Source organism: Panthera pardus, unplaced genomic scaffold, assembly GCF_024362965.1.
Source record: "Panthera pardus isolate Hobbes unplaced genomic scaffold, ASM2436296v1 HiC_scaffold_2, whole genome shotgun sequence".
Taxonomy (NCBI): Eukaryota; Metazoa; Chordata; class Mammalia; order Carnivora; family Felidae; genus Panthera; species Panthera pardus.
In genome coordinates, this window is record NW_026526765.1 from 148,014,938 (window position 1) to 148,042,872 (window position 27,935).

The 27,935-nt window shown below is 42.9% G+C and overlaps 1 protein-coding gene across 3 annotated transcripts in view; it reads left to right on the forward strand.

Annotated features, from left to right (window-relative positions):
• The first annotated feature begins 699 nt into the window (after positions 1-699).
• Positions 700-27,935, forward strand: part of RUFY1 (RUN and FYVE domain containing 1) — a 59,031-nt gene continuing 31,795 nt past the window's right edge. The window contains exons 1-6 of one of the 3 annotated variants that reach the window (XR_008423933.1): positions 700-1,015; positions 11,341-11,514; positions 12,816-12,933; positions 15,736-15,837; positions 17,697-17,820; positions 26,774-26,835. Coding sequence is in view for 2 of the 3 variants with exons in the window: in XM_019469665.2 (XP_019325210.1) it covers positions 730-1,015; positions 11,341-11,514; positions 12,816-12,933; positions 15,736-15,837; positions 17,697-17,820; positions 26,774-26,835 (866 nt within the window). In the remaining variant the exon portion in view is untranslated. The remainder of the gene's footprint in view (positions 1,016-11,340; positions 11,515-12,815; positions 12,934-15,735; positions 15,838-17,696; positions 17,821-26,773; positions 26,836-27,935) is intronic. The other 2 variants (XM_019469665.2, XM_019469666.2) reach the window with 2 other exon arrangements.

Below are 27,935 nucleotides of genomic sequence, written 5' to 3' on the forward strand. Positions count from 1 at the left end.
AGTCAAATGCCCTTCTTTTCCAAGTGAAGAAACAGACTGGGAGTGATTTCCTGCGAGGGGGTAATGTGTTGCCCAAGCCACACAGTTGGCTAACACTGGTCATTAACTGATAACGTCTGCCATGTGCTCCCCTCTGCAAAATCTTATTTAACAATCAGGCAGGTTCTCTTATTACCCCCATTTAACTAATTAATAGAATCTGGACCTTCTGATTCCCAGTCCTGCCAACCCGTCATTTATAGTTTTGGGGCTCTTTAAATAAAAATCCTGATTTCCTGCCTTGTCTGTCCGTTTCCTTACCCGTCCTCCTAGGGTTTGTTCTAAAGAGTGCTGCAGAAAAGTGACGAAGTAGAAAAAATAAATCATGAAATGAAAATTAAAAAGAGGAAATAGTGTCACAAAGAAACCCAAAGCCATGGGGGCTGTGTTCTAAGCCAGGCTGGGGGCACCCCAGTTAGGGGAGAAAACACCAGAGTAATTTTTTGGACACAAGTCCTCCCGACTGGTGGGAATAGGGGTGCTTCTATGTTATGATTTGTACTCTCCTGAGCCGTTTTAAGGTTAAAGAAGGGAAAGGGGGGGCAGTGAAGAGGAAGAAGAACTTCGCGAACGGAAAAAAAAAAAAAAAAACAACCAAAACCGAGGAGGCAGAGTTGGCTGGAGAGTGCCCGCCCGCGCATCCGCCCGCGCGGAGTCCTCCGCCCGTCGCGGCCACGTGATTCAGCTAAGATGGCCGACGGGGAAAGTGGCTGCCCGGTGGGGCGGGAACCGGAGCAGGCGCCGGGACCGGAGCCGGGAGAGGAGTTCGAGATTGTGGACCGAAGCCAGCTGCCTAGCCCTAGCGAGCTGCGGAGCGCGGCCAAGCCGCGGGTGGGGCCGGAGGGCTGGTCGGCGCCCATCCTGACCCTGGCGCGGAAGGCCACTGGCAACCTGTCGGCAAGCTGCGGGAGCGCGCTGCGCGCGGCCGCGGGACTGGGAGGCGCGGACGGAGGCGCGGACGGCGCGGCGCGCGCAGGTAGGTTGCCGAGGGGTGCGCCCCGCGCGCGCCCGCGGGACAGGTGGCTGGCCGTGGGAGCCGGGCTGGCGAGGGAGTTGAACCTACTTAGCCTGTTAGACGAGTTGTTCACAACCAACCTGTTAGCACGCCCAACTGCTCGTCTGTTTTCTTTATACCGTGCAAGCCAAATCAAAATAGATAACGCGGATTTGGACGGTCTGAGATTGGGCTACTCCCCTAACGAGACTCTTCTAATTGTATTCCCCCAGACAACCTCCTTACTCTCGTTGGTGGACTTCAACAAAATGTACGAGTTTAAGGTAGTCTGTATTTTAAAAGTACTTGAGAACTGAATCCAGTTCTGCTGTCTGCTGTAAACCTCGAAAAGCCTGCCCGGCTCACGTCTCTGGGTGTGACCGCGCATCCCGACTCACTCGGGAGTCAAAGCTCCCAGGAGGAAGTCAGGAGGCGATAGTTCCCTTCGAGCCGAGTCGTCAACTCGCTTTGTGATGGACACAAATCACCACATTTCCCAGAGTGTGCAATAGGGATTTTTTGATTCACCCAGTGACCTGTTATAGTCCTTTTCAGCCCTTGTTATCTGGAGTAGAGTTTGAGCATGTTAGATGAATGAAAATACTAAATGATTATATCATAATATCATTAATATCATTTAAGGGTGTGACTTGGGAAGCCCTATAAAGCCAAGTATTTAGAGCCGTGCTAACCAACAAAGTAACCACTACACACATGTGATGTTTAAATGTTAAATTAAAATTAAAACTTCAGTTTCATCTTCATAGAAAGTGCTGTGGGGCAGAGTTGACCAAGGACGGTACTGCTAAGAATCCTAATGATGTGCCTTTGAAGTTTCTTGATTCCCTCCTGTCTATCGGTAAATGTGCTGTAGAAGTCATCACTGACACCAACATACTGAATTGTGAGAATTTCACTAGTTAAGAAAGATTGAGGAGTAAAGTTTAAAAACTGACTTTTTTTGAGATTCTTGCAAGGGAAAGTAGGACTAGAAGGTAATGAGGGAGCCTGTTCAACAATCTAGTTCCCACTAGCTCACAACCTTTGCACACACCTTGGGTGTGTGTTCTTTTAATGTTCATTTTTGAGAGAGAGTGAGACAGCACTCGAGCAGGGCAAGGGCAGAGAGAGGGGGGGACAGAGGATCTGAAGAGGGCTCTGTGTTTGCAGCAGTGTGCCCGATGCGGGGCTCAAACTCACAAACCATGAGATCATGGCATGAGCTGAAGTCCGACACTCAACTGACTAAGCCACCCAGGCGCTCCACACCTGTGAGTGTTTGATTGTATACCCAGCCATTGGCGGTTAGTCCCTAAAGTCAAGGCATGAGGTGTTCTGGAGGCATCTGAGATCACATAGCAAGCAAATAATAAAATGTCTGCTGTTCACTGATAAATAAAATGTACCAGTGCCTAAAATAGCATGTAGCACAGAATAATAATAAATACTTGTTGAACAAATGCATATTTGAAAAATACTTGTTTTCAATCCATAGTAGTGTTATCAATAATAGCCAACACTTACATTGTGCTTAGTAGATGCCAGGTCTTAGATCTGTACTTGTGTTCATTCATTTAACTTGCATAAAGACCCTAGGTGATAGCAGGACTGACTTCCTGGTGTGCATTAATGCAGACTTTGATCATTGTGGTCATCCAGCTACTCAGAAGTGCCCTGTACTTTAAATTCTTACCATCTTCGTGTGTTTTGTTAAGTGAAGTACGTTGGAACAAAGAAGTATGTAGGGGCCTTGGAGCCGGGCTCGTGTGTGGTCCCACAGCCTCCCTGGGACAGGTTCTTAGCCACCATAGCCCACTCAGGCTGCCCTGGGGCTTCTTCCTACCCCTCCCTGACCCCACTCCATGACTACTGCTGGTTCAGGGAGGGTTGGGGTTGTCCCCTCCGTATCTCAGGGCAGGACTGAGGGGCCTCTTGCCCACCCAACCAGATACCGACTTCATCTCTGCAGGAAATTGCAATCCCTTAGGACCGCAGGAAGGGGAGATTGACTTCCATATTTCCACCTGTGTAGCTGGCCCCATGTGATTGTCCCCGTTATAAAGAGGGAAACTGAATAAAAGAGAAGTAACTTGACCTATTTAACTTCAAAGTGACAGACCAGGACTTGAACCAAGTCTTGAACCATGCTCTTAGTCACAACACTTAAATGCCTCAATGCCTTTATAAGCAAAATGCCATGGTATACATGGATTTTTTTTTTTAATAGCCACTTTAAAGAAAATATTAAATGAGTAACTGCCACTTAGCTCTGGCACCAGTTGGGAACATGGCTTACCAAGGGCTGCAGTGTGGGGAACTGAGTGGCCAGTCCCAGATGTAATAGAATTTGCAGCCATCAGATAGGACAGGAGTGAGGGTAGGGAAAAGGAAATGGACACTGGGCAGCAGGCTCTGCAGAGGCTTCAGAAAAGCAGGTCGAGACAAAACCATGGCCACCACTTCAGCCAGGACCAGGCAAGGGCCACCTCGTTCATCTCTTTTTCTTTCTTTGATGTGTTTCCACAAGCAGTGAGGGCAGAGCTTTTTCAGAGGAACAGCAAAGGAGCAGAAATTGAATGTGAGCGGCACTCCTGCCAGGGAAAAATTTTTTTGATGATCTAGGTTAAAGGCAAATGTGGATTATTGCAGAATGCTTCAAATACTTGTTTTACAGTGTTATCCCATGTGGTGCCTGTCAGCACAGAATGCCATAGTGATTGTGTAGTTGTCTCGTTTCAGTTCTTTGTTGTTGTTTTTTTAATGTTTATTTTTGAGAGGCAGTTATTTTTGTGGCCTAGTCGGTTTAGCACCCAACTTCGGCTCAGATCATGATCTCACTGTCCCCGTGAGTTCGAGCCCCATGTTGGGCTCTTTGCTGTCAGCACAGAGCCTGCTTTAGATCTTCTGTCCCCTTCTCTCTCTGCCCCTCCCCTGCTTCTTGCACTCTTTCTCTCTCTCAAAAATAAAATAACATTTAAAAAAATGTTTATTTTTGAGAAAGTGTGAGTCGGGGAGGGGCAGAGAGAAAGTGGGACAGAGAATCCAAAGCAGGATCCATGCCGACAACAGTGAGCCCAATGCAGGCCTTGAACCCACGAACTGTGAGATTATGACCCGAACCAAAGTCAGGCTCAACCGACTGAGCCACCCATGTGCCCCCGGTTCTTTGTTGTTTTAAGTAATAAGTGCAGGTGATAAAAAAGAAATCAAACCGTGCAAAAGATCATTCAGTGTAGATAGAGTATGTCCTCCTGCACAGGAACTGTCCCCAGGCCTGTTGTATCTTTCAGTGAGCGGTCATGCATGCTTTCATCTTCCCACGCAGTTTTCTCACAAACCACAGGACACACGCCAGGTTCTTCATCTTGCTTATTCGAGTAATGCCTTCTCCTAATGGACAGGTGACAAAGTATGCATGTTCCTAAGAGTTAACGTGTCCAGCACAATGGCTTGCATGTGGGTACCCAATAAAGAGGGCGCTCTTTCAAAATCTTATAATTATTTACATACATATTTGCCACCGGGCAGGTGGTACGTATTATGCCTTTGTTCTCTTCCATGGGCAATTTTATTTTCCACGTGTCAAAATGGCCCTCCACAACTGGTGCCACTCCTTCTAGAATGAAGCACAGTAACTTTTTCTACTCCACATTGCTGAACTCAGGTTAGCCCTTGAGATGCTGAGTGAAAATTCCTGACAGTTGGGAAAGTGTCAAAGTTTTCTTCCTCATCACTCTGCATTATAAGATCTTTCAAGATACCAAAGGGCTACCCGGAACTCAAATTTATAAAGCATCTACTCACTTCTCTATAACTTAGAGGCCAACAACAAAAAACCCCAAACAGCCCACTCCCCGTTCTGAGTCCTTGCTCTCTACACCAAAAGTTACAACAAGCTGCCAGCCATTTGAGCCATTTGTGTCTGGAAGTTGCTTTTTTTTTCATGCCGCATAGCATAAAGGTATTAAAACACACAAAAAGATTTTTTAGTCAATTTGCAGGCTTTACATAAAAATCCAGATCTCCAGTGGTGCCTGGGTGGCTCAGTCAGTTGAGCCTCCGACTTCGGCTCAGGTCGTGATCTCACAGCTTGTGAGTTTGAGCCCTGTGTCGGGCTCTGTGCTGACAGCTCAGAGCCTGGAGCCTGCTTCGGATTCTGTGTCTCCCTCTCTCTCTGCCCCTAACCCACTCGCATTCTGTCTCTGTCTCTCTCAAAAATAAATAAACATTTTAAAAAATTTTAAAATTAAAAAAAAAAAAAACATCTCCAGCTGTCTCTGGAGGTTGGGCCACAGGTTCCCTCCAGCTCATATTCCCAGAGCGGCACTCCTTTCTATTCCAGGCCTGGCCCCTGTGCAGGAGTCAAGCTCGGGATCCCTGAACACACCATTTATTTGGCAATTCAGGAAGTGTAGAACTTTGTGATGTTCCATGTGTTGTGCTGATGTGCTGAACTATTATTAATGCAGCTTAGAGAGATGTGACCAGCTTGGCTAGAGTCACAAAGCTATTAAAATTGAGAGATGGAATGGCTCAAAGGGGTGCCTGGTGGCTCAGGTTCTCACAGTTCGCGAGTTTGAGCCCCACATTGGGCTCGTTGCTGTCAGCGCAGTGCCTTCTTCAGATCCTCTGTCCCCCTCTCTCTCTGCCTCTTCCCCATTCGTGCTCTCTATAAAAAATAAACATTTTAGGGGCGCCTGGGTGGCTCAGTTGGTTAAGCGGCCGACTTCGGCTCAGGTCACGATCTCGCGGTCCGTGAGTTCGAGCCCCACTTCGGGCTCTGGGCTGATGCCTCAGAGCCTGGAGCCTGCTTCCGATTCTGTGTCTCCCGCTCTCTCTGACCCTCCCCCGTTCATGCTCTGTCTCTCTCTGTCTCAAAAATAAAAATAAAACGTTAAAAAAAAATTAAAAAAAAAAGTAAACATTTTAAAAAGGAAGAAAAGATCCACTTCACATTTTGCCTAGCTCTCTGACTTGAGCACGAATGGGAACAGGTGAAGAATGAAGAGAACAATGGATGGGACCCAGCCATGTACCCAGGAACGGTGACAGGAGCTGCTGCCGCCCAGCTCATATCACCTAAAACACTAGTCTTCACATGTTTTTCTCACATGACCGCCCCGCCCCAAAAAAATCTTCAGCTTTTAAAGCTAACATATAAAATTCTTCATCATAATTTTAAAGTTTGTAATATGTTTTCTGGCTTATTGTTAAGTACTGGCTTTTTAAAATAAAAGTGTTACATCATTCTTTAAGTGGTATGTAAATGTCTAAATGATTTGATAAGCACTACTGTCCATCTTAAAAATAAATAAGTTATTTGAAAACTTTACATTTTTTTAAAGTTTTTTTTATTTTTAAGTAATCTCTACACCCAACGTGGGGCTTGAACTCACAACCCTGAGATCAAGAGTTGCATTGCTCTTGTGCCTGGGTGGCTCAGTGGGTTAAGCAGCGACTCTTGATTTTGGCTCAGGTCATGATCTCATGGTTTTGTGGGTTCAAGCCCCTCATTGGACTCTGTGCACTGACCTTGGTACCTGCTTCGGATTCTCCCTCTCTCCTCTCAGCCCTTCCCCTGCTCTCATTGCATGCTCTAGTGACTGAGCCAGCCAGGCACCCCTGAAAACTGTACATTGTCCCTTTATTCCTTGAACTTGAATTTCCATTTCACCTTGTTTTGGTTTTTTTTTTTTTTTAACGTCTATTTATTTTTGAGAGAGAGAGAGACAGAGCACGAACAGGGGAGGGGCAGAGAGAGAAAGAGAGAGAGACACACACACAGAATCTGAAGCAGGATCCAGGCTCTGAGCTGTCAGCACAGAGCCCGACATGGGGCTCAAACCCACAAGCCATGAGATCATGACCTGAACTGGAAGTCAGATGCTTAACAGACTGAGCCACCCAGGTGTCCCATCCATATATATATTTTTTTAAATGTTTGTTTATTTAAAATTTATTTATTTATTTATCTATCTATCTAGAGAGAATGTGTGAACAGGGGAGGGGCAGAGAGAGAGAGAGAGAGGGAGAGAGAGAATCTGCACTGACAGAGCCCCATCTGTGTGGCTCAATCTCAGGTCAGATCATGACATGAGCCAAAGCAAGAGTCGGGCAGTAAACCACCTGAGCCACCCAGGTGCCCCATCCACTTCCATATGTTTTTAAAAATGTTATTGTTCATTCTATCATACATTTCAGAAACAAATGTAAATGAATTAAAATTCAGTAAACTTTTCTTGTGACTAAAGCTCTAAGTGTATAAAATATTTTTCTTCTGGAATGAATTACCATTAAAATAATTAGAAATGCTAAGTTGACAAAAGGATATAATTTCTTGTTATTCTCTAAATGAGCTGGCTTGCTTTTTGCATTAGCATGTATCTGTAGATGAAAATATGTGATTTACTGATAAAATATGATAGGATTCAGCATCAGTTTTATTCCTGTGTTTTGGTCTTTTATAGATGTGATCCCTGAGAACCCTGGTTCATATAAAAAGAAATAGAAATGAATAATCTTGTCATAGTAATGTTGTCAAGTTTTTTAATTCCTTCCAAGTTGTGTGCCCCAAATCACACTGATCTATTGTCAAAAACTATTTTTTTGTTACTTTTTGTTCAAAGCAAAGGAAAATCACCTGACTTGCAAAGGATGCAACTCAGCAATATTGAAGAAGTTTCTCAAAAAGTTCCTTACTATGATAATCCATAATTATTAGACTTTTTGGAAGTGGCCTGTTTTAGGACCATAGCACCTAGTTAACATTCGAACAATTATTTATAATATTTCTTAAGATACTTATGCTGAAAAGCATTTGAAACTGTGGTAGGTTTTCTATAAAGTGTAAGAAACTACTGAAGTACTTGAATTTGTTCATACAGATTTAAAACACTAGCAGTAATAAAATGCTATAAACTGTATATCAAACATTAATTTGGATTGAGCAACCATCACTTTTATTAACATTTCTCACATATTTATTTTAATGGATCTATTGAAAGTAGCACTTGGTGCAGCAGAAAATAAGTATACATTTGCTTATCTCTTAAACCATTAAACTATTTGTTGCCCTTTTTTGGCTGATGTGCTTATTATTAAATATGGTCACTGGAAGCCAAGAGAATATGGGTCAAAAGACTAGTTCCTTGAGTATTTCCAGACGTTTTTGGTTAAGGCTTGGATCTCCCCAGATCTTTGGTTTTTACTTTAATTTATTAAATGTATTTTCTGTACTGAGATCTCTTTTTAATTTTTTTATTTGGTAATCTATATCTTAAGCATTTCACAGTGCCTGTGTAAAAATAATAAAACTCTAATAGGATGATATAGAATAAAGGAGACTGATCAGTTACCAAAAAAAGGTTCCCCAAAAAAAGTTTTTACCAAGGGGTGCCTGGGTGGCTTAGTCAGTTAAGCATCCCACTTCAGCTTAGGTCATGATCTCATGGTTTGTGAGTCTGAGCCCCGCATCAGGCTCAAACTGCCAGTGCAGACCCTGCTTCCTAGACCTCGGTCTCCTTCTCTCTCTGCCCATCCCCATCTCACTCTCTCTCAAAAATAAATAAACTTTTTTTTTTTTTAAAGGCTTGCGGTGCCTGGGTTGGTTAAGCAGCTAACTCTTGGGTTCGGCTCAGGTCATAATCTCATGGTTTAGTGAGTTTGAGCCTGACAGTCGCTTGGCGCCAACAGCGTAGAGCCTGCTTGGGATTCTCAGTCTTCCCTCTGTCTCTGACCCTCCCCCACTTGTGCAGTCTCTGTCTCTCTCAAAATAAATAAATTTTAAAAAATAAAAATACATTTTTAAGGCTTTACTAAGACTTATCAAGTGAAAATTATACTTGTAATTCTTTCATTTAGTTACATGTTTAGACCACAACACTCAAAACAGTTGGGGACACCTAGGTGTTGCTTATTTCATTACAGCTTTGCCAATACAACATTTTTTGACAAAAAGACATAGTTTATGTGTACTTCAAATCCAGTTTCATTGAAAACATGGAGCTACAGTTTTGGCCTATTTAATTTATGACACATGTCCATCAAGTTAATGGTATATCCTAGGGAGGAGTATTGAGACTGGATGAGAATAATTATATATATTTGTAGGGGAAAATTTATAACTTTCTAAATTTGGGATACCCATTAGAGAGCTAGAGACCTTCCCTCTCCCCCAAGACTAGGTTTCCTTAACTAAGTACAATAAAGCAATGAGAGATTGGAAGCTCTTCATGTTTTGGATGATTTGATGAATTTTCAAAGAAGGCTTCACCTCCATTTGGTGTGTGGGACTTTCTGGACCCCAGGTCAGTGCATAAAAAGGAAGATGTGGGATAGGGAGTGAATCTGTAACCAGGGCACAGAGGTTCAAGAGCACTGGCCTCCGGGGTTTCAAAACACACCAGGTTCGGCCACTCACCACTGACAAAATCCAAAGGCAGAGAGACAAGGGGTGGTGAAGCAGAAAGGAATTTATTTCCTTGAGGCCAACACCGGGAAGACAGTGGACTAGCCTTTCAAAAGCGATTTACAAAGTGCTGAAAATACAGATTTGTATAAGGAAAATGTGGGACAAAGGCCAGTGAGTACAGACAGGTGGACAGTAAAGGTCAAGTCTATCCTGGTCTTCGAGTCAGTCACGTGGGGTCTTGCTGGCTCAGGGCAGTCCTTATTGCCTGAGGGGGTGGTTTCTGAACGCAGTCTTCTGCCAGAGGTAACAGATAAGCTGGAAAGAACTTCAATTAGAAAGTACTAAGATCAGAATGGAGGTATTTGAAGCCCTCTTTCAAATCAGGTTGTCCTGTGGAACTGTCACACTTGAGCTGGAAACGGATTTCCTTCAAGCTCCTGGGCTTGCATAGCCCCGCGCAGGAATCCTGGATACGTATTGTGATTAGAAGACCAGTGTGGTTTACAGAACTGGGCGTGGTACCTTCTTCAGCAGTAAATCTTTACAAATTGCTTCTATGTTTATTGTTCCACTCAGGGTTCTTCCCTCCTCTTAATGAGGTTTTACAATTTTTATTTCCTTTGCCAATCATCCAGTTCATTAAAGTTTTCGAATTTATAAATATAATACATAGGATTCTCTGAAAGTAATTCACGGTCATAATTCATTATGTAGTTCTTTTCAATTTAAGCTATACATGATGTGCTCTTTTAGCTATCTTTATGTTCATATTAATGACCGTGAAATAAAACAGCTATAAAAGATTAATATCACTATTAATTTATACAGATCAATAATAAGACAGTTCAGCGAGAAACGTAAAAGATTTAGCAGGCAATTCACAGAATACTAGGAGAGGATAAACATGAAAAGCTACTTAACCTCATTGGTAATCAACAGCTGCAAACTAAAACAATACGACTCCCTCGCCCATCCAGTTGTCAAATATTTAAGACTAAATGTTGGCGTGGGTGAGGAGGGACGCGCGCGGGGCTGTTTTTTCTGCCAGGACTCGGTTAATAGCATGGAGTCTACATTTTTAATTTCCAGGATGACAGGTTCCTGGGTATTAGGGGGACACCTGGTAAACATTTGTCATGGATATCTGATACAGCCGACAAACCTTTTTTTATTTTCAAAACAAAGCGACGTTAATGGAGCTGAAATGGAAACGTAGCAGTTCTTTTGATTCTAACGGTTTTACCTACGAATGTAAAACACGTAATTGTCCAGTAGCTGTGGGCAACAGTTGACGGGCAACAACGAGAATTTGAGTCTGGAACTCAGGGGCAGGGGCCCCCCCGAAGACACTTGGGCTGACACCATGGAACAAAAAAGCCGGTTCAGTTGGCCTTCTGAACAGGCTGAAGACGAGGGGAACTCAGGCAGAGGATGCAAAATGGCGCCCGTGAGCTTCGTGGGCGTGGCCTCTAGCTGGGCTCGTCCAATTGGAGTGTTCAGGGGCGGAACGCTTTCCCCCAGCTAGCCTTCTACCTTGGGGCGGGGCTTCCTGGAGTTTGCCCCCTTCCATTGGTCAAAAATGGAATACTGGGTGTGGGAAAGGCCAATCTCCGCAAGTCTTAGTAGGACGGTCGCCTTAGCAACGCGCGGAGCCGCCTGGGAAAGGTCTCAGGAAACTGACCCGCGGCTTAGGCTGCCCGGGTGCATCTATGACCTCCAGGGATCAGAGGCCGTTTGACTGCGAAACCCAGTTATCCGTCCTGCCGCACGTCCGTGCTCAGAACAGATTGCCTGGCCCCGCCTGGACGATCTTCCATCCATTGCCCTGCATCTAAAGTCCTCACCCGGGAACACACTCAGCCCACTAACGAAGCTGTCCCTGTTTGTGCCCCAACAGCTTCCAAGTGCCAGATGATGGAGGAGCGTGCCAACTTGATGCACATGATGAAACTCAGCGTCAAAGTCTTGCTCCAGTCTGCCCTGAGCCTGGGCCGCAGCCTGGATGCGGACCATGCCCCCTTGCAGCAATTCTTTGTAGTGATGGAGCACTGCCTCAAACACGGGCTGAAAGGTGAGCCTGAGGGGGGGCGTTTGGGGGCGTGGAAATTCGGGCTAGCTGTTTGCTCAGCAGGCATTCATCAGTGCCAAACATTGTTCTTGGTGCTTGGGATAACAGCAGTGTACAAAACCGACAAGCGTCCCTGCCCTCAATAAGTGACATTTAGAGCAGCACTGTCTGGTAGGTCAGCTACATGTGCAGTTTTTACTGTTCTGCTAGTCACGTTAAAAAAAAAAAAAAAAAAAAAGTGAAAATAAACAGGTGAAATTAATTTTAAGAACATACTTTTTTGTCCCCAGTATATCCAAAATATGATTTTTACACACAATATTTAAAAGCCTTATTAATGAGATTTTTACATCATTCTTTTTTATACTAAGGCTTAAAAACCCACTGTGTTTTACATCTCTTGCACTGGCTACACTTCAAGTGCTCAGTAGCACATGTGGCCACTGACTACCTCTGACAGCACAGTTCTAGAGGACCAGACAGTAAAGGCAGAAACAAACTTAATTACAAAATGCTACAAATTCAAGGAAGCAACATGGGTTTCTACTAGAGTGAGAGGGGAAGGCCTTGCTGGGGAACTATGAGCTGAGACCCAAAAGAGAGTTAGCCGTGCAGAGATCTGGGGCAAGAGCATTCCTGAGGGAGAAAAAAGACAGGTGCAGAAGTCCTGAGTGAGATCAAGCTTGGTTTGAGGAAGATACCAGAGGGCTCAGAGGGAGAGTGCGGGGAGATGAGGTCAGGGAAATAGATTGGGGGGTGGGGGAAGGCTGGATGGTGTAGACCTTTATAGGTCATGTGAGGAGTCGGATTTTATTCCAACTGTATCTGGAGGATTTTAAGCAAGGGAAAACATGACCTGACTTACATTTTTAAAACAACTTCCACGTGCTTGAACAGATTGTAAGGGTGGGGAGCCGACCGTATTGGGAGCAAGAAGACCCATTAGAAGATTATTGGCAGCAGGTCAGATGAGGGACGGTGGGGATAATTTGAACATTGATTTTGACATCAGGTAGGAGGGAGAAAGGGGAAGGCTTTCTACAAGCAATACAGATATGAGATACTTGTTTTATTTCATGGGCAGTAAATACTTGGAGTAAGAACATAGTCGGGATATCAGAGAAACCCTGTCACCAGAGGAAGGGAGAGCTTGTTTGTTACCTGGCATCTGAGTCCCTGAGACTAAATCAGGATTAAGTGGTAGAGTCGTGCATTGTCTGTTTGGCTTTTGGGAGGGAGACAGTGGACACCTGAAGACATTTTGCAACCTGTTCTTATAAATAACCTTTTGTTTTCCCTTTTAGTCAAGAAGAGTTTTATTGGCCAAAATAAATCTTTCTTTGGTCCTTTGGAGCTGGTGGAGAAACTTTGTCCAGAAGCATCAGATATAGCCACCAGTGTCAGAAATCTGCCAGAATTAAAGTGAGTGAGAAGCAGTTACACTGACTTAATGTTAAAAACAAAAACAAAAACAAAAAAAAACCTTGTATTTACCCATTTCTCAACTACTTGCTGATAAAACTTTTTCTAATTCAGAACAAATTGTAGCATGAGCCACACTCAACTTAAACTTTAGTTCCAGCCCTGATGCTCATAATCCTCAAGATCTTCAGCAAGATTTGCCCCTCCCTGAGCCTCAGTTCCCTTATCTTTCAAATGGGGTTTGAAAGATTCCTGCTTGTCACACAAGATCACGTAGTTTGAAAAGATGTGGTGGGGCACCTGGCTGGCTCAGTAGAGCATGCAACTCTTGAGTTCAAGTGCCATGTTGGGTGTAGCGATTACTTTAAAAAAGAAAAGGTGTTGTCACCTGAGGAGCGGTTACAGGAGTAAAAGGAGTCATCATTACACTCCTGGGAATCCGTGCTTCAGATACATCTGGGCACCTTTCTGAATAGTGTAGTTCGGGCCAGATTTTCGATTCTGGGACATGAGACATTTGTGAAAAGGTGAGACTGACAAATCATTTGCCATGTCTGGGTTTGCCTCAGGATTCCCCATGCATAGGCTCAAAATAAAAAACTGGACAGAATACAAACAAGGCATCATCATGAAATTTGGAACTAGAAAGGGACCTAGAGATCCCTGGGCCGATACAAAAGAGCACCCTGCAGTCTCCCACAGGGGGACACGACTGTCCAGCCTCTGATGCTTCTCCCAAGGACCTAGCCTGTTCCATTTTGAGATAATGATAATAACCAGCATTCACTAAGGGCCTGCCATGTGCCAGGAGTTGTGCTAAGGACATTTCAGGATCTCATTTAATCCCTCTCAACAAGCCTCTGGGAAAGCTGTTGGAATCCCCACTGATAAGTACAGAAACTAAGACTGAGTAGCTAAGTAACCTGCCCAAGGTCTGTTGGCAAGTGAGTAGTAGAGCCAGGAAGAGAACACAGGTCTGCAGGACTCTGGAACCTTCTGAAGCCCATTGACCTCCATTGCTACAGAACCCTGTGCATTCTTATCAAGACGAAATTTAAGCCTGTGTCCCTGTCACTAGTTCAGTCCTCTGGGCTTGTACCACAGAAGGTGAAAGCCTTTTGTACATGACAACCTTCAAATCTGTATATGGTGATCTGTCATGCACTTCCCTCGTCTTCTGCTTTGCTTCATACTTATGTGGTCCTGTTTGCCCACCCCTTCCGACCAGCTCACTCCCTCGGGAGTGAAGCAGCTAGACCAAGTCCCAGCATGTTCAGGTCGGAGTAGAACAGTCCCTCCTACGCTCAGACCTCTGTTTCCAGTTATGCATGGGAGGCATTTTTGAAGCCTTATGCTAACAAAGAGCTCACTGTCAGCTAAACCCACTACTCTGTTCCCCTATTAACTCTGGCTGCTAAACAGGCTTAGGTACCAAAATCCTACCCTGTCTGCCAAAGAGGAAATATACAATAGTTCCCTTTCCTTGATGCCTCTGGGAGTAGCCTCACAGGGGGCTGCATGGGAAAGAACTTTTTTTTTAACTATTTCATTAAATAGTAATGAAAGTTCTAAAATTTTGGTATTATTTTGGAAGTTATGACTAGTGGGTTTTTTTGGGGGGAAGGGGTTGTTTAAGGTTGTTTGAAACTTGTAGGATGAATTTTTGCATCCTGAGAGGAATCTGTCCGAAATTCAGTTCCCCCGTCTAAAATGAAAATACCAGGGTGGGGTGCCTGGGTGGCTCAGTCTGTTAAGCGTCTGATTCTTGATTTCAGCTCAGGTCATGATCTCACAGTTTGTGGGTTTGAGCCCCTCATTGGGCTTTGCACTCACAGTGGGGAGCCTGCTTGGGATTCTCTCTCCTCCTCTCTGCCCCTCCTCTGCCCTCTCTCTCTCTCAAAAAAAAAATTTTTTTTTTAAAGAAAAAATATCAGAGCTCCTAGGTGGCTCAGTTGTTTAAGCATCTGAGTGTTGATTTCGGCCTCAGGTCATGATCTCACAATTGTGAGACTGAGCCCCGCATCAGGCTCCACACTGGGTATAGAGCCTGCTTAGGATTGTCTCTTCACTCTGCTCCTCACCCCCCAAGTAAATAAACAAACAAACAAATAAATAAATGAAAATATCTTTTGCAGTATGATTTGTCACCCAGAATTTTTTCTTTTTTTTTTTTTAAGTTTTATTCATTTTGAGATAGAGAAAGCAAGTGAGGCGGGGGAGAGAGAGAGAGCAATAGTGAGAGAGAGAGAGAGAGAGAGAGAGAGAGAGAATCCCAAGTGGGCTCAATACTGCCAGCGCAGAGCCCGATGCAGGGCTCACACCCACACATCATGACATCATGACCTATGTCTGACGTACAAACCTAATCTGGTATTTCCTGGCCCCCTGTGAAATTTTATGAATATATGCAAAGGTTTGTCTGATTGTATTTGTTCCAGAAATCAGATTTTTGAGGATTAAGAGTGTTTTTTTCTCACTCTTTTGTCAAAATAGGCAGTTCTTCCTGCCCATGGGTCCTGTCCCCATGCTTTAATAAAATCATCTTTTTGCATCCAAAAAAAAAAAAAAACCAGACAAAAAGTACATGTCCATGATACAAAATTCAAACTGTACCCAAAGAGCTGTTTTCTGGGCTTTCGCAGGCAGTATGTTCCACCCAACCCCCAAAGCCACTATTCTTACAGTGTTCTCTGTGTTCATGTTGATGTGCATGTACATGTGTGAATATGTGTATCTCTTTAAAGTGGGGTTTGAGGGGTTTTTGGTGTTAACACCTTAACAGTTTGATTCTCTGAATTCTAGGACAGCTGTGGGAAGAGGCAGAGCATGGCTTTATCTTGCACTCATGCAAAAGAAACTGGCAGATTATCTGAAAGTGCTTATAGACAATAAACATCTCTTAAGGTATTTTTTTACCTCCTATCTTTGCTTGTCTTTCGCTCTATAAATAATTAGAACATAGTTCTGCAGATTGTTTTAAATTGAAACGAGTATACAACATACACAGCTTTTATTTGAATTATTATTCATCATAAATTTCCTGTGGCTTAGTTTTAAAAGAGTATTTCAGTTTGTAAGCACGGATATCTGAAAGTCCTTTTGAATGAAGAGTCATACTTACTTTTCATTTTGAAAAGTCATTTCGAAACTCATTCTTCAAAATCCCTGTAATTAGGTAACTGACAGCCTACTCGGTTAAGCTTCAACAAAATGTTATTTATTTGACTTGTTGATAACAGGGAAAAAATGACTTTAAAACCAGATGCAGTGAACAACTTTAAAGTATAAAATCCTGCTTTTTTCAAGATATTACCTATCTTAGGATTCCATATCCAGTTTGTAAAATTTTATATCTCTTAGCATCAGTAATGACTAACTGGCTGTCTCTGAAATTTATGACTGGTTCATTTTTTTTTTTTTAATGTTTATTTATTTTGAGATAGAGAGAGCAGGGGAGGGGCAGAGAGAGAGAGGGAGAGAGTCCCAAGGAGGCTCCGCACTGTCAGCACAGAGCCCAACATGGGGCTTGATCTCACAAACCATGAGATCATGACCTGAGCTGAAATCAAGAGTCAGATGCGTAACCGACTGAGTCACCAGGTGCCCAAGACTGGTTCATTTTTGATATTTATAAATATATAAATATAAATTTATAAAATATGTACATATAAACGTATGTAAGCAAAAATATCTTCATAAAAGGAATTTTCTCTAGAACATGAGCATTTATAAGGGAAGAATCTCTCTAGAGTTAATCTTTTTGTCTAATTGAGTTGAAAATAGCTTTTATAGTATGGCCTGCCACTCAAAATTTTCCACGTTTTAAGTCATGGCTTATTATTGATTATATCTTTAACATGATAAATGCGATTTCAAATACTTCACATACTTTGCACTTTGAGTAAAGTCACACTGAGTAACTTCGAGGTACAGATTTTGTTCTAATGAACTAATTCTTTTTTTTTTTAATTGACTTATAGTTGACACACATTACATAGTTTCAGGTGTGCAACATCGTGATTCCACAAGTCTACACCATGATGCCGTACTCACCACAAGTGTAGTTACCCTCTGTCGCCGTGCAGAGTTACCACAGCACCATTGACTGTATTCCCTATGCTGGACCTTTCATCCCTGTGACCTAACGAACTAATTCTTAAGATGATAAGTTCTCATGCACTCACACACACACACAGCTGGTAAACTAACACATCACTGGTGACCAGGAGCAGTAGTAGACAGGGGATGGGGCCCCACTATGAATGGCTGAGGTGACTCGGGAGGTAAGAAAGTAAAAGCATCCAGTGTTGCTCCGTGGGACACAGGGAAGAGGGAAGGGTTTTATTCTTGGATGTGGGGGGCTGTGGAAACCTGCTTCCGGCTAACATGAGTGTAGAAATAGTTCCTCACAGTGCAGAAAAAGGAGCCAGCAGAGAAAGGAAGGGCAGAGTGATGGTCAGGAACAGAGGAGCCAAGAGGAGGTGAGAAGGACCAGGGTCCAGGGTCCAGATGGAGGAGTCAGCCTTAGACTAGAGGTGGGAGGAGCCCGTTCTCAACCACAGGAAGAGAAGAGAGGCCAGAGAAGAAATAGCAGCACTTGAAGCAGGTGGGGGCAGGAGGAAATGGACACCAGGGAGTTTCTGGCTTCTGGTGAAGCCGGCAGCCCAGCTGTCAGCTGGGAGATAAAAAGGGGGGCAGGTCAGGGAGACGGGGTGATGAACATCCCTTCCTAAGAAGCCCCCTGCTGTGTCATTCTCTTTCAGTGAGTTCTATGAGCCTGAGGCATTGATGATGGAAGAGGAAGGGATGGTGATTGTGGGTCTGCTGGTGGGACTCAATGTTCTCGATGCCAATCTCTGCTTAAAAGGAGAAGACTTGGATTCTCAGGTAAAATAGGAATCTTGGCTCTAGGTGGAATGCCTTCTTTGGGCCAGGGATTTTCCATAAGATCTGAGGACATGGGCTGAGCCGAAGAAAGGGGCAAATGGCAGAGGGTGTCTACTGGAAGGCTGGGGCAGAGGGGGAAGCCCCCTGGGGAAGGGGAAGTCTGGGCCAAGGCACGGAGGCACATGAAATGAAGGTAGAGGCTGTGCTCAGTTTCCAGGCCATCAGTGTCCTGCGAAAGGGTTTGTCTTTTGTGTCTGGAACCTTGGGAAGCCATCAGAGGGCTGCCTGGGTAGCTCAGTGAAGCATTTTGACTCTTGATTTCGGCTCAAGTCACGATCTCCACAGTTCGTGGGTTCGAGTCCCATGTCAGGCTCTGCACTGACAGTGTGGAGCCTACTTGGGATTCTCTGTCTCTGTCTCTCTTTCTCAAAATAAATAAATAAACTAAAAAAAAAAAAAAAAAAAAAAGGAAGCCATTGGAGGTTTTTAAGCAGTGTACTGAAATGATTGGGCCCAGGTTTGAGAAAGAGCAATCTAGCAGCCATCCAGGTCATAACTTTAGAAGGGGCCAACAGTGGAGACAGCAAAAACAGTGAGCAAAGTCCCAAAAGTTGGATGGGGACTAGGAAGGTAGAGTCACGAGAGATTTGGGAAGTGAGATGATACAATGGGGTCCAAATGAAAGCAGGCAGCACAGATCAGAGTGCCCTGACGGGTGAGACAGCCCCCTTGGGAGGCTTTCTTCCTTATGGGAGCAGGTGACCAGGGTTGAGCTCTACACTCCTGGTGGCAGTGACAATAGATGTGTGACGGGGAGAGGCACCCCGACCCATCCCGACCTCCACCCCTGTTCAGGGCATCTGTAGCTGTGGTTGGGCCAATGCCCAGCCTTCTTCCTGCCACAAGTTTGGATCTGAAGAATCTAAAGCTTCCTCTAATCCCTCCATGCCCAGGTCAGCTTGTTTTTGTTTTGTTTTTTTCTTATAACCTCTCCCCCCTTTCTTCCCCAATAGTTTTATTGTTTTTGCATGTTGAAAATTTTTCAAAAAATACAGACAAGTATTTGAAAAGAAACAAAACCTCACACATAATCCCATATTCAGAGAGTAATACAGTGTTACATTTTGTTATCTGTCCTTCCAGCACAAGAATAGGGGGTGTATGTTTATATCTTTTATTAAAGGTATTTGGACTTTTGTTCAACCAAAATATGATTATTCCAGACACACCATTTTGTAATTTTGTTTATTTCACACTATTGTCCCACATAGTTCTCAATGTCGGTAGAGATATAAACCATTTATTTATTTACTTTTAGCTTATTTTATTCATTTTGACAGTGCGTACATGCACAGGAGGGTGGGCAGGAAGGGGGCAGAGAGAGAGGGAAAGACAGAATCCCAAGCAGGCTCTGCATTGACAGTGCAAATCCCCACATGAGGCTCAAACTCACAAACAGTGAGATCATGACCTGAGCCAAAATCAAGAGTCCGATGCTTAACCCTGAGCCACCCGGGTGCCCTGAGATATAAATCTTTTTTTTTTTTTTTTCTTAAATTTATTTATTTTGAGAGAGAGAGAGAGAGCATGGGTGGGGTAGGGGTAGAGAGGGAGGGAGAGACAATTCCAAGCAGGCTCCGCACTGACACAGAGCAGAGCCCAACACCAGGCTGGAACCCATGAACCATGAGATTGTGACCTGAGCTGAAATCAAGAGTCGGACACTTAATTGACTGAGTCACCCAGGCGCCCCGAGATAGAAACTATTTAAATGGCTGCACAGTACAAGCACACCTCAGAGATACTATGAATTCAGTTCCAGACCTCGGTGATAAAGCGAGTATCTCAATAAAGCGAGTCATGGAGGGTTTTTTGGTTTTGGTTTTGTTTTTTGGTTTCTCAGTACATATACAAGTTATGTTTACACTATACTGTAACCTATCAGGTGTGTGATGTGATAACATCATACCTAAAAAACTGTGTAAATAAATAACAAAAATAAGTTAAATAAAAATTAATGTTCGTACTTTAAAATATTTCATTGCTGAGTGCCTAGTCAGTTAAGTATCCGACTTTGGCTCAACTCACAATCTCACGGCTCATGGTTCAAGCCCCATGTCAGGCTCTGTGCTGACAGCTGAGAGCCTGGAGCCTACTTCGGATTCTGTGTCTCCTTCTCTCTCCGCTTCTTCCCTGCTCATGCTCTGTCTCTCTCTTTCTCTCTCTCAAAAGTAAATAAATATTTTTTTAAAAATTAAAATATTTCATTGCTGAAAAATGCTAACCATCATCTGAGCTTTCAACAAGCCATAGTCACTGATCACAGATCATCATAACAAATGTAGGAAAAGTTTGAAATACATGATTACCAAAATGTGAACCACAGACACAAGGTGAGCAAATGCTGTTGGGAAAATGATGCTGATAGACTTGCCCAACACATGGTTACCACATACCTTCAATTTGTAAAAAAGGAATGTCCACGAAGTACAACAAAGCAAAATAAAGCAAAGTACAATTAAGCAAAGTACAAATAAAGCATAAAATGAGGTATGCCTGTATTCCATTTTATGAATGTGCCATAATTCATTTAACCAGTACCTTATTAACTTAGGTTGATTCCATATTACAACAACAGTATTGTAAACATCCTCATACCTCTTTGTATTATTGTCCATTGATTTCCTTAGGATAAATTTTGGGACTACTGTGTCACAGTAAACATTCTACATGAGTATTGTGATGTCATGGTGGGCTTTCTTGGTCTTTTTTCAATCTGGTAGACAAAAACAGCTCATCTCAAATTTGTATTTTTTTATAAACATGTTTTTTATTTTTATTTTTTTATTAAAAAAAAATTTTGTAATGTTTATTTATTTTTGAGAGGGAGAGAGAGACAGAGCATGAGCCAGGGGATGGGGAGAGAGAGAGGGAGACACAGAATCTGGAGCAGGCTCCAGGCTCTGAGCTTCAACACAGAGCCCGACACAGGGCTCGAAACTTGCGAACCGTGAAATCATGACCTGAGCCACCCAGGCGCCCCAACATGTTTTTATTTTTAAAAGTAGGCTCACGGGCACTGGGGTGGCTCAGTCAGTTAAGCAGCTGACTCTTGATTTCAGCTCATGTTACGATCTCACAGTTTTGTGAGTTCAACCCCCCACGTCAGGCTCTGCACTGACAGCAAAGAGCCTGCTTGAGATTCTCCCATTCTCTCTCTGTCCCTTGCAGTCTCTCTGTCTCTCAATAAATAAATAGACTTAAAAATATATTAAATATACATAAAAACAAATATATGTAGACAATAAATAAATAAATAAATAAATAAATGTAAGCTTCATGGCCAACATGGGGCTTGAACTCACGACCCTGAGATCAAGAGTCACATGTTCTACCAACTGAGCCAGCCATGCACCCCATCGAATTTATATTTTTGAGGACTCGGGAGGTCAAGTATTTTTTGCATGCTTTATATGCCATTGGTGGTTCAGCTTTTGTGACTCCCCATCCCTATTCCTTTTCCCATTTTTGTGTGTCTTCCATTTTTTCCCACTCCTTTATTATAGATTAATGATATTAATTGTCAGAATTTTTGTTATAAATTTTTTGCTGGTTTCTTACAGCTGGTGTTCTCTGCAAGGAAAAAAATAATTTTTTTTTGGCATTCAAATTTATTTGGTTTTTTTTTAAGATTTTATTTTTAAGTAATCTCTACACCCAACATGGGGCTCAAATTCATGACCCTGAGATCAAGAGTTGCATGCTTTAACAACTTGAACCAGCCAGGCACCCCTGCTGGTGCCATCAAATTTAATGGACTTTTTCTTTATACTTTCTAAGGTATTGTCCCCATCTAAAAATTAATGTAATTTTTTAAAAACTGGTTTGGTTTTTTTTTTACATTTAAATAACGTCTGTCATTTGTTTTGACATAGTGTGAAGTGGGAGTCTAGGTTTCTTTTACAAATAGTAAACCAGTTTTCTCAATGTCATGTAGTAAATATATTTTTCTGCTAATTTGGAATTTCACCTTTATCATGAGTGAAATATCCAAAATCTACTGAAATTTATTTCTGGACTCAGAAGTCTAGTCTCTGGATCTCTCTATTCCTATGCCAGTAACACAGTGTTTAATTTACTAGAGCCACATAGTATGTTTTACATTCTAGTCGCTCACCTCCTGCCTACTTTGTTTATTTCCTTTTCAGATATAGTTCAGGCTGTCCATTCTGCCATGTGAACTTGAACATCACTTTGTTAGATTCCAAAATAAAAACTCAATTGTGGCTCTTATCAAATAATAGATATGATAAAGCATCCTGTTTTGGTCTTTTTCTATTTTTATTTTATTTATTTTTAACTTTTTTAACGTTTATTCATTTTTGAGAGACAGAGTGTGAGCAGGGGAGGGGCAGAAAGAGAGGGAGACACAGAATCCAAAGCAGGCTCCAGGGTCTGAGCTGTCAACACAGAACCCGACGCAGGGCACGAACCCACGAGCTGCAAGATCATGACCTGAGCTGAAGTTGGATGCCCAACCAACTGAGCCACCCAGGCACCTCTTTTTTTATTTTATTTTATTTTTTTATTTTTTTATTTTTTTAATTTATTTTTGGGACAGAGAGAGACAGAGCATGAACGGGGGAGGGGCAGAGAGAGAGGGAGACACAGAATCAGAAACAGGCTCCAGGCTCCGAGCCATCAGCCCAGAGCCTGACGCGGGGCTCGAACTCACGGACCGCGAGATCGTGACCTGGCTGAAGTCGGACGCCCAACCGACTGCGCCACCCAGGCGCCCCTCTTTTTTTATTTTTAATTCTGTACTGTTATGGTTACCGTTATTTAAGAGACAATCTGAGGGAACCTTTAAAGAGTCCTCTGAAATGACAGTAGTAGCCTGCTTCATTCATTTTTAGTTTTAAATAACATTGGAGCTCCTGGATGGCTCAGTCAGTGAAACCTCTGATTCTTGATTTCAGCTCAGGTCATGATCTCAAGGTCATGAGATTGAGCCCAGAGTCGGGCTCCTCACCAAGTGGAGCCTGCTTAGGATTCTCTCTCTCCCTCTGCCCCTCCCCTGACTGTGCGCTCTTGCTCTATCTCAAAATATTTTTTAAAAATCTTAAATAGCATTTCCATATGTAGGTCTGTGCTCACAGTGGAATTTTATTAAAAAAAATTTTTTTTAATGTTTATTTATTTTTGAGACAATGCGAGAGACAGAGTGCAAGCAGCGGAGGGGCAGACAGAAGGAGACACAGAATCTGAAGCAGACTCCAGGCTCTGAGCTGTCAGCCCAGAGCCTGACACAGGGCTCCAACTCACAAGCCGTGAGATCATGACCTGAGCTGAAGTCAGACACTCAACCCACTGAGCCACTCAGGCGCCCCTGGAATTTTATTTTAAATTCCAGTATTGTTAACGTACAGTGTTACATTAGTTTCAGGTGTATGATATATGATCCCACACTTCCATGCATTTCCCTGGTTCTTTAGCACAGTGCCTCTCATATGTCACCATGAATGTTTGCTACTGATGTCTGAGGGATCCTTTTTCTCATGTTCAGAAAGTACTGTGCCAATCTAATTTATTTTGCATTTTTATTATAAATGAGCATGCAGTGCCATCACATACCTTTTTTTGCCATCTTTTAAAATGTCTTAGCTTTTAACCCATAAATATAACTGAATTCATTCATAGGTTTCCTTTTGTGATATTATCCCTGCATTCCTCAAGTAAACAGGGTTTACAGGAGTGGTCATCATGTGTTACTCTTCTAGTGTCCTCCTAGATTCAACATGTTTGTGGTTTATTTGGAAATTTTGTGTTTCCCTGTATTTGTGACACTGTTCTCAGTTTTCCTTTACTGTACTGTCTTTGCCACTTTGTGGTGTCGGAATGTAACCTCATAAAATAAGCTGGATAATGTTCTTTTCTGTATTCCTGCAACTGTTTATTAGACCAGGAATGATTTTTTCCTCTGAAGGTTTGTAAGAGCTTACTGGGATGATCTCTTCATCTTTATGGGTTTTTTGGTCCTTAGTTGTTTGACCACTTTTTCATTTAGCTTTTGGTCAATGTATTGGTTTCCTGTGTCTTAGGACATTTTTTTATTTTTATTTTTATTCATTTCTTTTTTTGAGAAAGAGAGAGAGAGAGAGAGAGAGAGAGAATACTAAGCAGGCTCCACGCTGAGTGAGAGCCAGACACGAAGCTTGATCTCACAATCATGAGACCATGACCTGAGCCAAAATCAAGAGTCACCCAGGTGCCCCTTAGGACAATTTTTTAGTAATTTATATTTTTCCAAAAGTCATATATTTCATTCAGGTCTATTGGTTATAAGAGAGTATTCTCTTAAGCTTATTAAAATCTCACTTTTCTCATTGGCAGTGTTGTGCACTTGCTAAATCTTGATCATATTTGGTGGAGGTTTGTCTGCTATATTGAACTCGAAGAACCAGCTTTTACATTTGATCTTTTGCTCTTGATTATTTCTGCTTTGGGAGGAGGGTTTTATTTGCTTTCTGATCCATTATTGTCTACTTTGAGTATTAATCCTCTCTCCTTTCTATTGTTGAGGGTTTTTTGCAGTTGAAAATGTACTTTTTTAAAAAATTTTTAACATTTATTCATTTTTGAGAGACAGAGAGAGACAGAGCATGAGCGGGGAAGGGGCAGAGAGAGGGAGACACAGAATCTCTGGTGCCCCAAAGTGTACTTTTTAAATTAAATTTTATTATTTTTTTTTAAGATTTTATTTTTGAGTAATCTCTACACCCAATGTAGGCTCGAACTCACAGCCCCAAGACCAAGAGTCACATGCTCTACTGACTGAGCTAGCCAGACCCCCCCGATTTATTATTATTTAATTTTACTACAAAAGAAATGCATGCTTGCTGAAAAAAAGTTCATACAGAAGCATATCAAGTGAAGAATGAAATTCAAACTCACCCCCTCCCCTCCCGTGATCCCTTTCGTCCCCATAGATAGTGGTAAATATTGAGGGGGAAAATCTCTCTAGAAACAGTTCTACTTTTTCTATGCATTTATGTATACGTGGGTTTGTTTCATATTAAATCCTTTCTTGCTCCCATTTCTGGATGATGAATCAACAGCCAGGTAACCAATAGCAATCACTGTATCTCAACGGTTGGCTGGACAGAGAGAGGCAGGCGCTTCTGGATTAAGAACTCTGTGCGGTCAGGTTGGTGGTGGCTGGGGCAGCAATCACTGAAGGCCTCTTCTCTCGCTTATCTGTCTTCGGACTGAGAAGGTTCAGGGAGCTGGGACAGGAACCGCAGAGGCTTCTCAGGCACCCCTGTACTCATGTGGTCTCTCCATTTGGTGTCCAGCATGGTAGCTTCAGGGTAGCCAGACTTCTTTTGGGGAAGCTCAGAACTTCAATGTTATATGCCCCTCTAGGAAGAGCTAGGAAGAAGCTTATGTTGCCTCCATTAATGTAGCTGCAGAAGTCACGGAATCATTTCTGCTGCTTTTTACTCAAGACAGACACTGAGGCTGCCCAGGTTCAAGGGTCAGGAATGTAGGTTGGTGGGAGGTGTGACAGAGAAGTTGCAGAAACTCTCACACATGGCTGTGGCTTTAACAAAGTGGTATTACTGTAAAGGGTTAATGCTGTATATATCACTCTGGGACTTCTCATTTTCTCCTGGAGCTTTCTTCATGTCATTATGTCATACATCCACCCACTGCATTCTTTGTGATGGGTGCATGGGGCTCCATGACATGGCTATTACACGACTGATCAATATTTCTTTACTGATGGACCCCATTTTCCCAGTTTTCATCTCCCTCTCTCTGTGCCCTCCCCCACTTGCACTGTCTCTCTCTCAAAAATAAAGTTAAAAAACATTTAAAAAAAAAAAAAAAGAAGAAGAAGTGGCTTCACTTACTCATGCTGTAGCAGACAGTGGCAGACCAGGCTCTCATTCTCTCTCAAGGGCTTTATTTTTGGACAAAGCCCTTGACATTCAGATGTGAGGGGCTCTGGTTCTCCCTCGTTCACAACAGCAGAGAATTTCCCCTGGAAAATGAGATGGGACCATTTCACCACAATTTAGGGAAGGAGGGGGTCAGAATGTCAGTTAAGGTTACCTACCACCTTAGTCTAGCCACCCAGACCTCTTTTTTCTTTTTTTTTCTTTATGTGTATTCTTTTTTTTTTTTTTTAAAGAGAACATGAGCAGGAGGCACCTGGGTGGCTCAGTCAGCTGAGTGTCCGACTTCAGCTCAGGTCATGATCTCACAGTTTGTGAGTTCAAGCCCCACGTCGGGATCTGTGCTGACAGCCTGGAGCCTGCTTCAGATTCTGTGTCTCCCTCTCTCTTGCCACTTCCCCGCGCTCGCTCTCTCTCTCTCTCTCAAAAATAAGTAAACATTAAAAAAAAATTAAAAAAAAAAAAAGAGAGAGAGCATGAGCAGAGGAGGAACAGAGAGAGGGGGCCGGAAGGGACAAAGGATCCAAAGCAGACTCTGCTCTGACAGCACAGAGCCTGATGGGGGGCTCGAACTCATGAACTGTGAGATCATGACCTGAGCTGAAGTTGGATGCTCAACCAACTGAGCCACCCAGGCGCCCTCCCCCCCCTTTTTTTTTAATTGCTCTATACCCAAAGAACTTCACTGATCTTTGTCAACAACCTGCTTAGTGAATAAATACACAAAACTAGTCTTGACGAGAGGGTAAAACTTCAGAATCTTCCCTTAAATCCTGATTTGTGATAAGTTTTTCTTCTAGAAGTTGGCAGGGTTCTCTCTCTCTTGGTTTGTTTGTTCAGTTGATTACTATTTTTGTAGAGGTGGTCAGCCCGACTAAATGTGTGTAGGAAAGAGACAGGAAGGTAAATGCCCTGAATTTTAAAGATGTATGGTTTACGGAAAACAGAAAAAGTTTCTCCTATTTAATACTTGTACGTTTTGTGTCGATCAGGTTGGAGTGATCGATTTTTCCCTCTACCTTAAGGATGTGCAGGGTCTTGATGGCGGCAAAGAGTAAGTAACTGCATGCCTGCTGCTGTTCTTCACAATTTTAATGAAATTCTGGGAAAGAATGCTACGTTTGTTTTTGCTTTGTTCGACCTTTTCATTTTCAGCAGGTATTTTTTAGTCACAGAGGTAATACATGAATGTGCTCATTGTGCAAGGAGCTAAGCTCTGCAGGGTAGAAAGGAATGTCCCCATTCACATTGCCCCCTCATCTCCAGCTCAATCCCGTGCCTGCTCCTCCCTCAGAGGAAGCTGCTCATGTCTCCTTCCACACCTTTTTTTAAATGCCTTGCAGGTGTATATTTATTGGTTGTATAATTTGCCTTATGGTTTGTTTGAATATAAGTGGGATGGTACCATTATAGGTACTCCTATATGTGCGTGTGTGTGTGTGTGTGTGTGTGTATATAAAAGTTGCCCTTGGACTCATTCCTTGATCCTAGTGTGTCTTGGATGTCCCTCCATGCCATGCTTATTATGCTCTCCTTCCTTATTATGCTCTCCTTCCTGCTTATTATTAACAAGAGCATCCTTTTAAAGGAGTCTTTCGGGGTGGGGTAGAAAACAAAGTGAACAATGTATATAACATGCTACCATTTGAGTTACGCTGAAGAATATGCATCCACATTTATATGTTGTATTTCCACACACTTGGACCATTTCTAGAGTGGTGCGTAGACACCTACTAACAGTGGCTGTTCTGGGTGGGTGAAGGGAAGAGGCCAGGAGGCAGGCATGGGAGGGAGTCTCACTGTAAACCTTTGGGTTGTGCTTGAATAGTTTACCGTATCTGTTATCTGTCTCTCAAATGTGTTCTTGATAAGGACTCTCACAGGCCCCAAGCCCTAGCAGCACACCTTATCCGGCAGTGGGAACCCCACAAATACCTCAGGCTTCTTGAGTATAAGGATTCACCCACTTGAAACTTAAACAGAAATATTCTTTTTTTTTCTTTTAAGGTTTATTTATCTACTTTGAGAGAGAGAGAGTGCGCATGAGCACAAGTGGGGACAGGCAGAGAGAGAGGGAGACAGAGAATCCCAAGCAGGCTGTGTTGTCAGCGCAGAACCTGAAGCAGCGCTTGATCTCAGGAACTGTGTGAGATC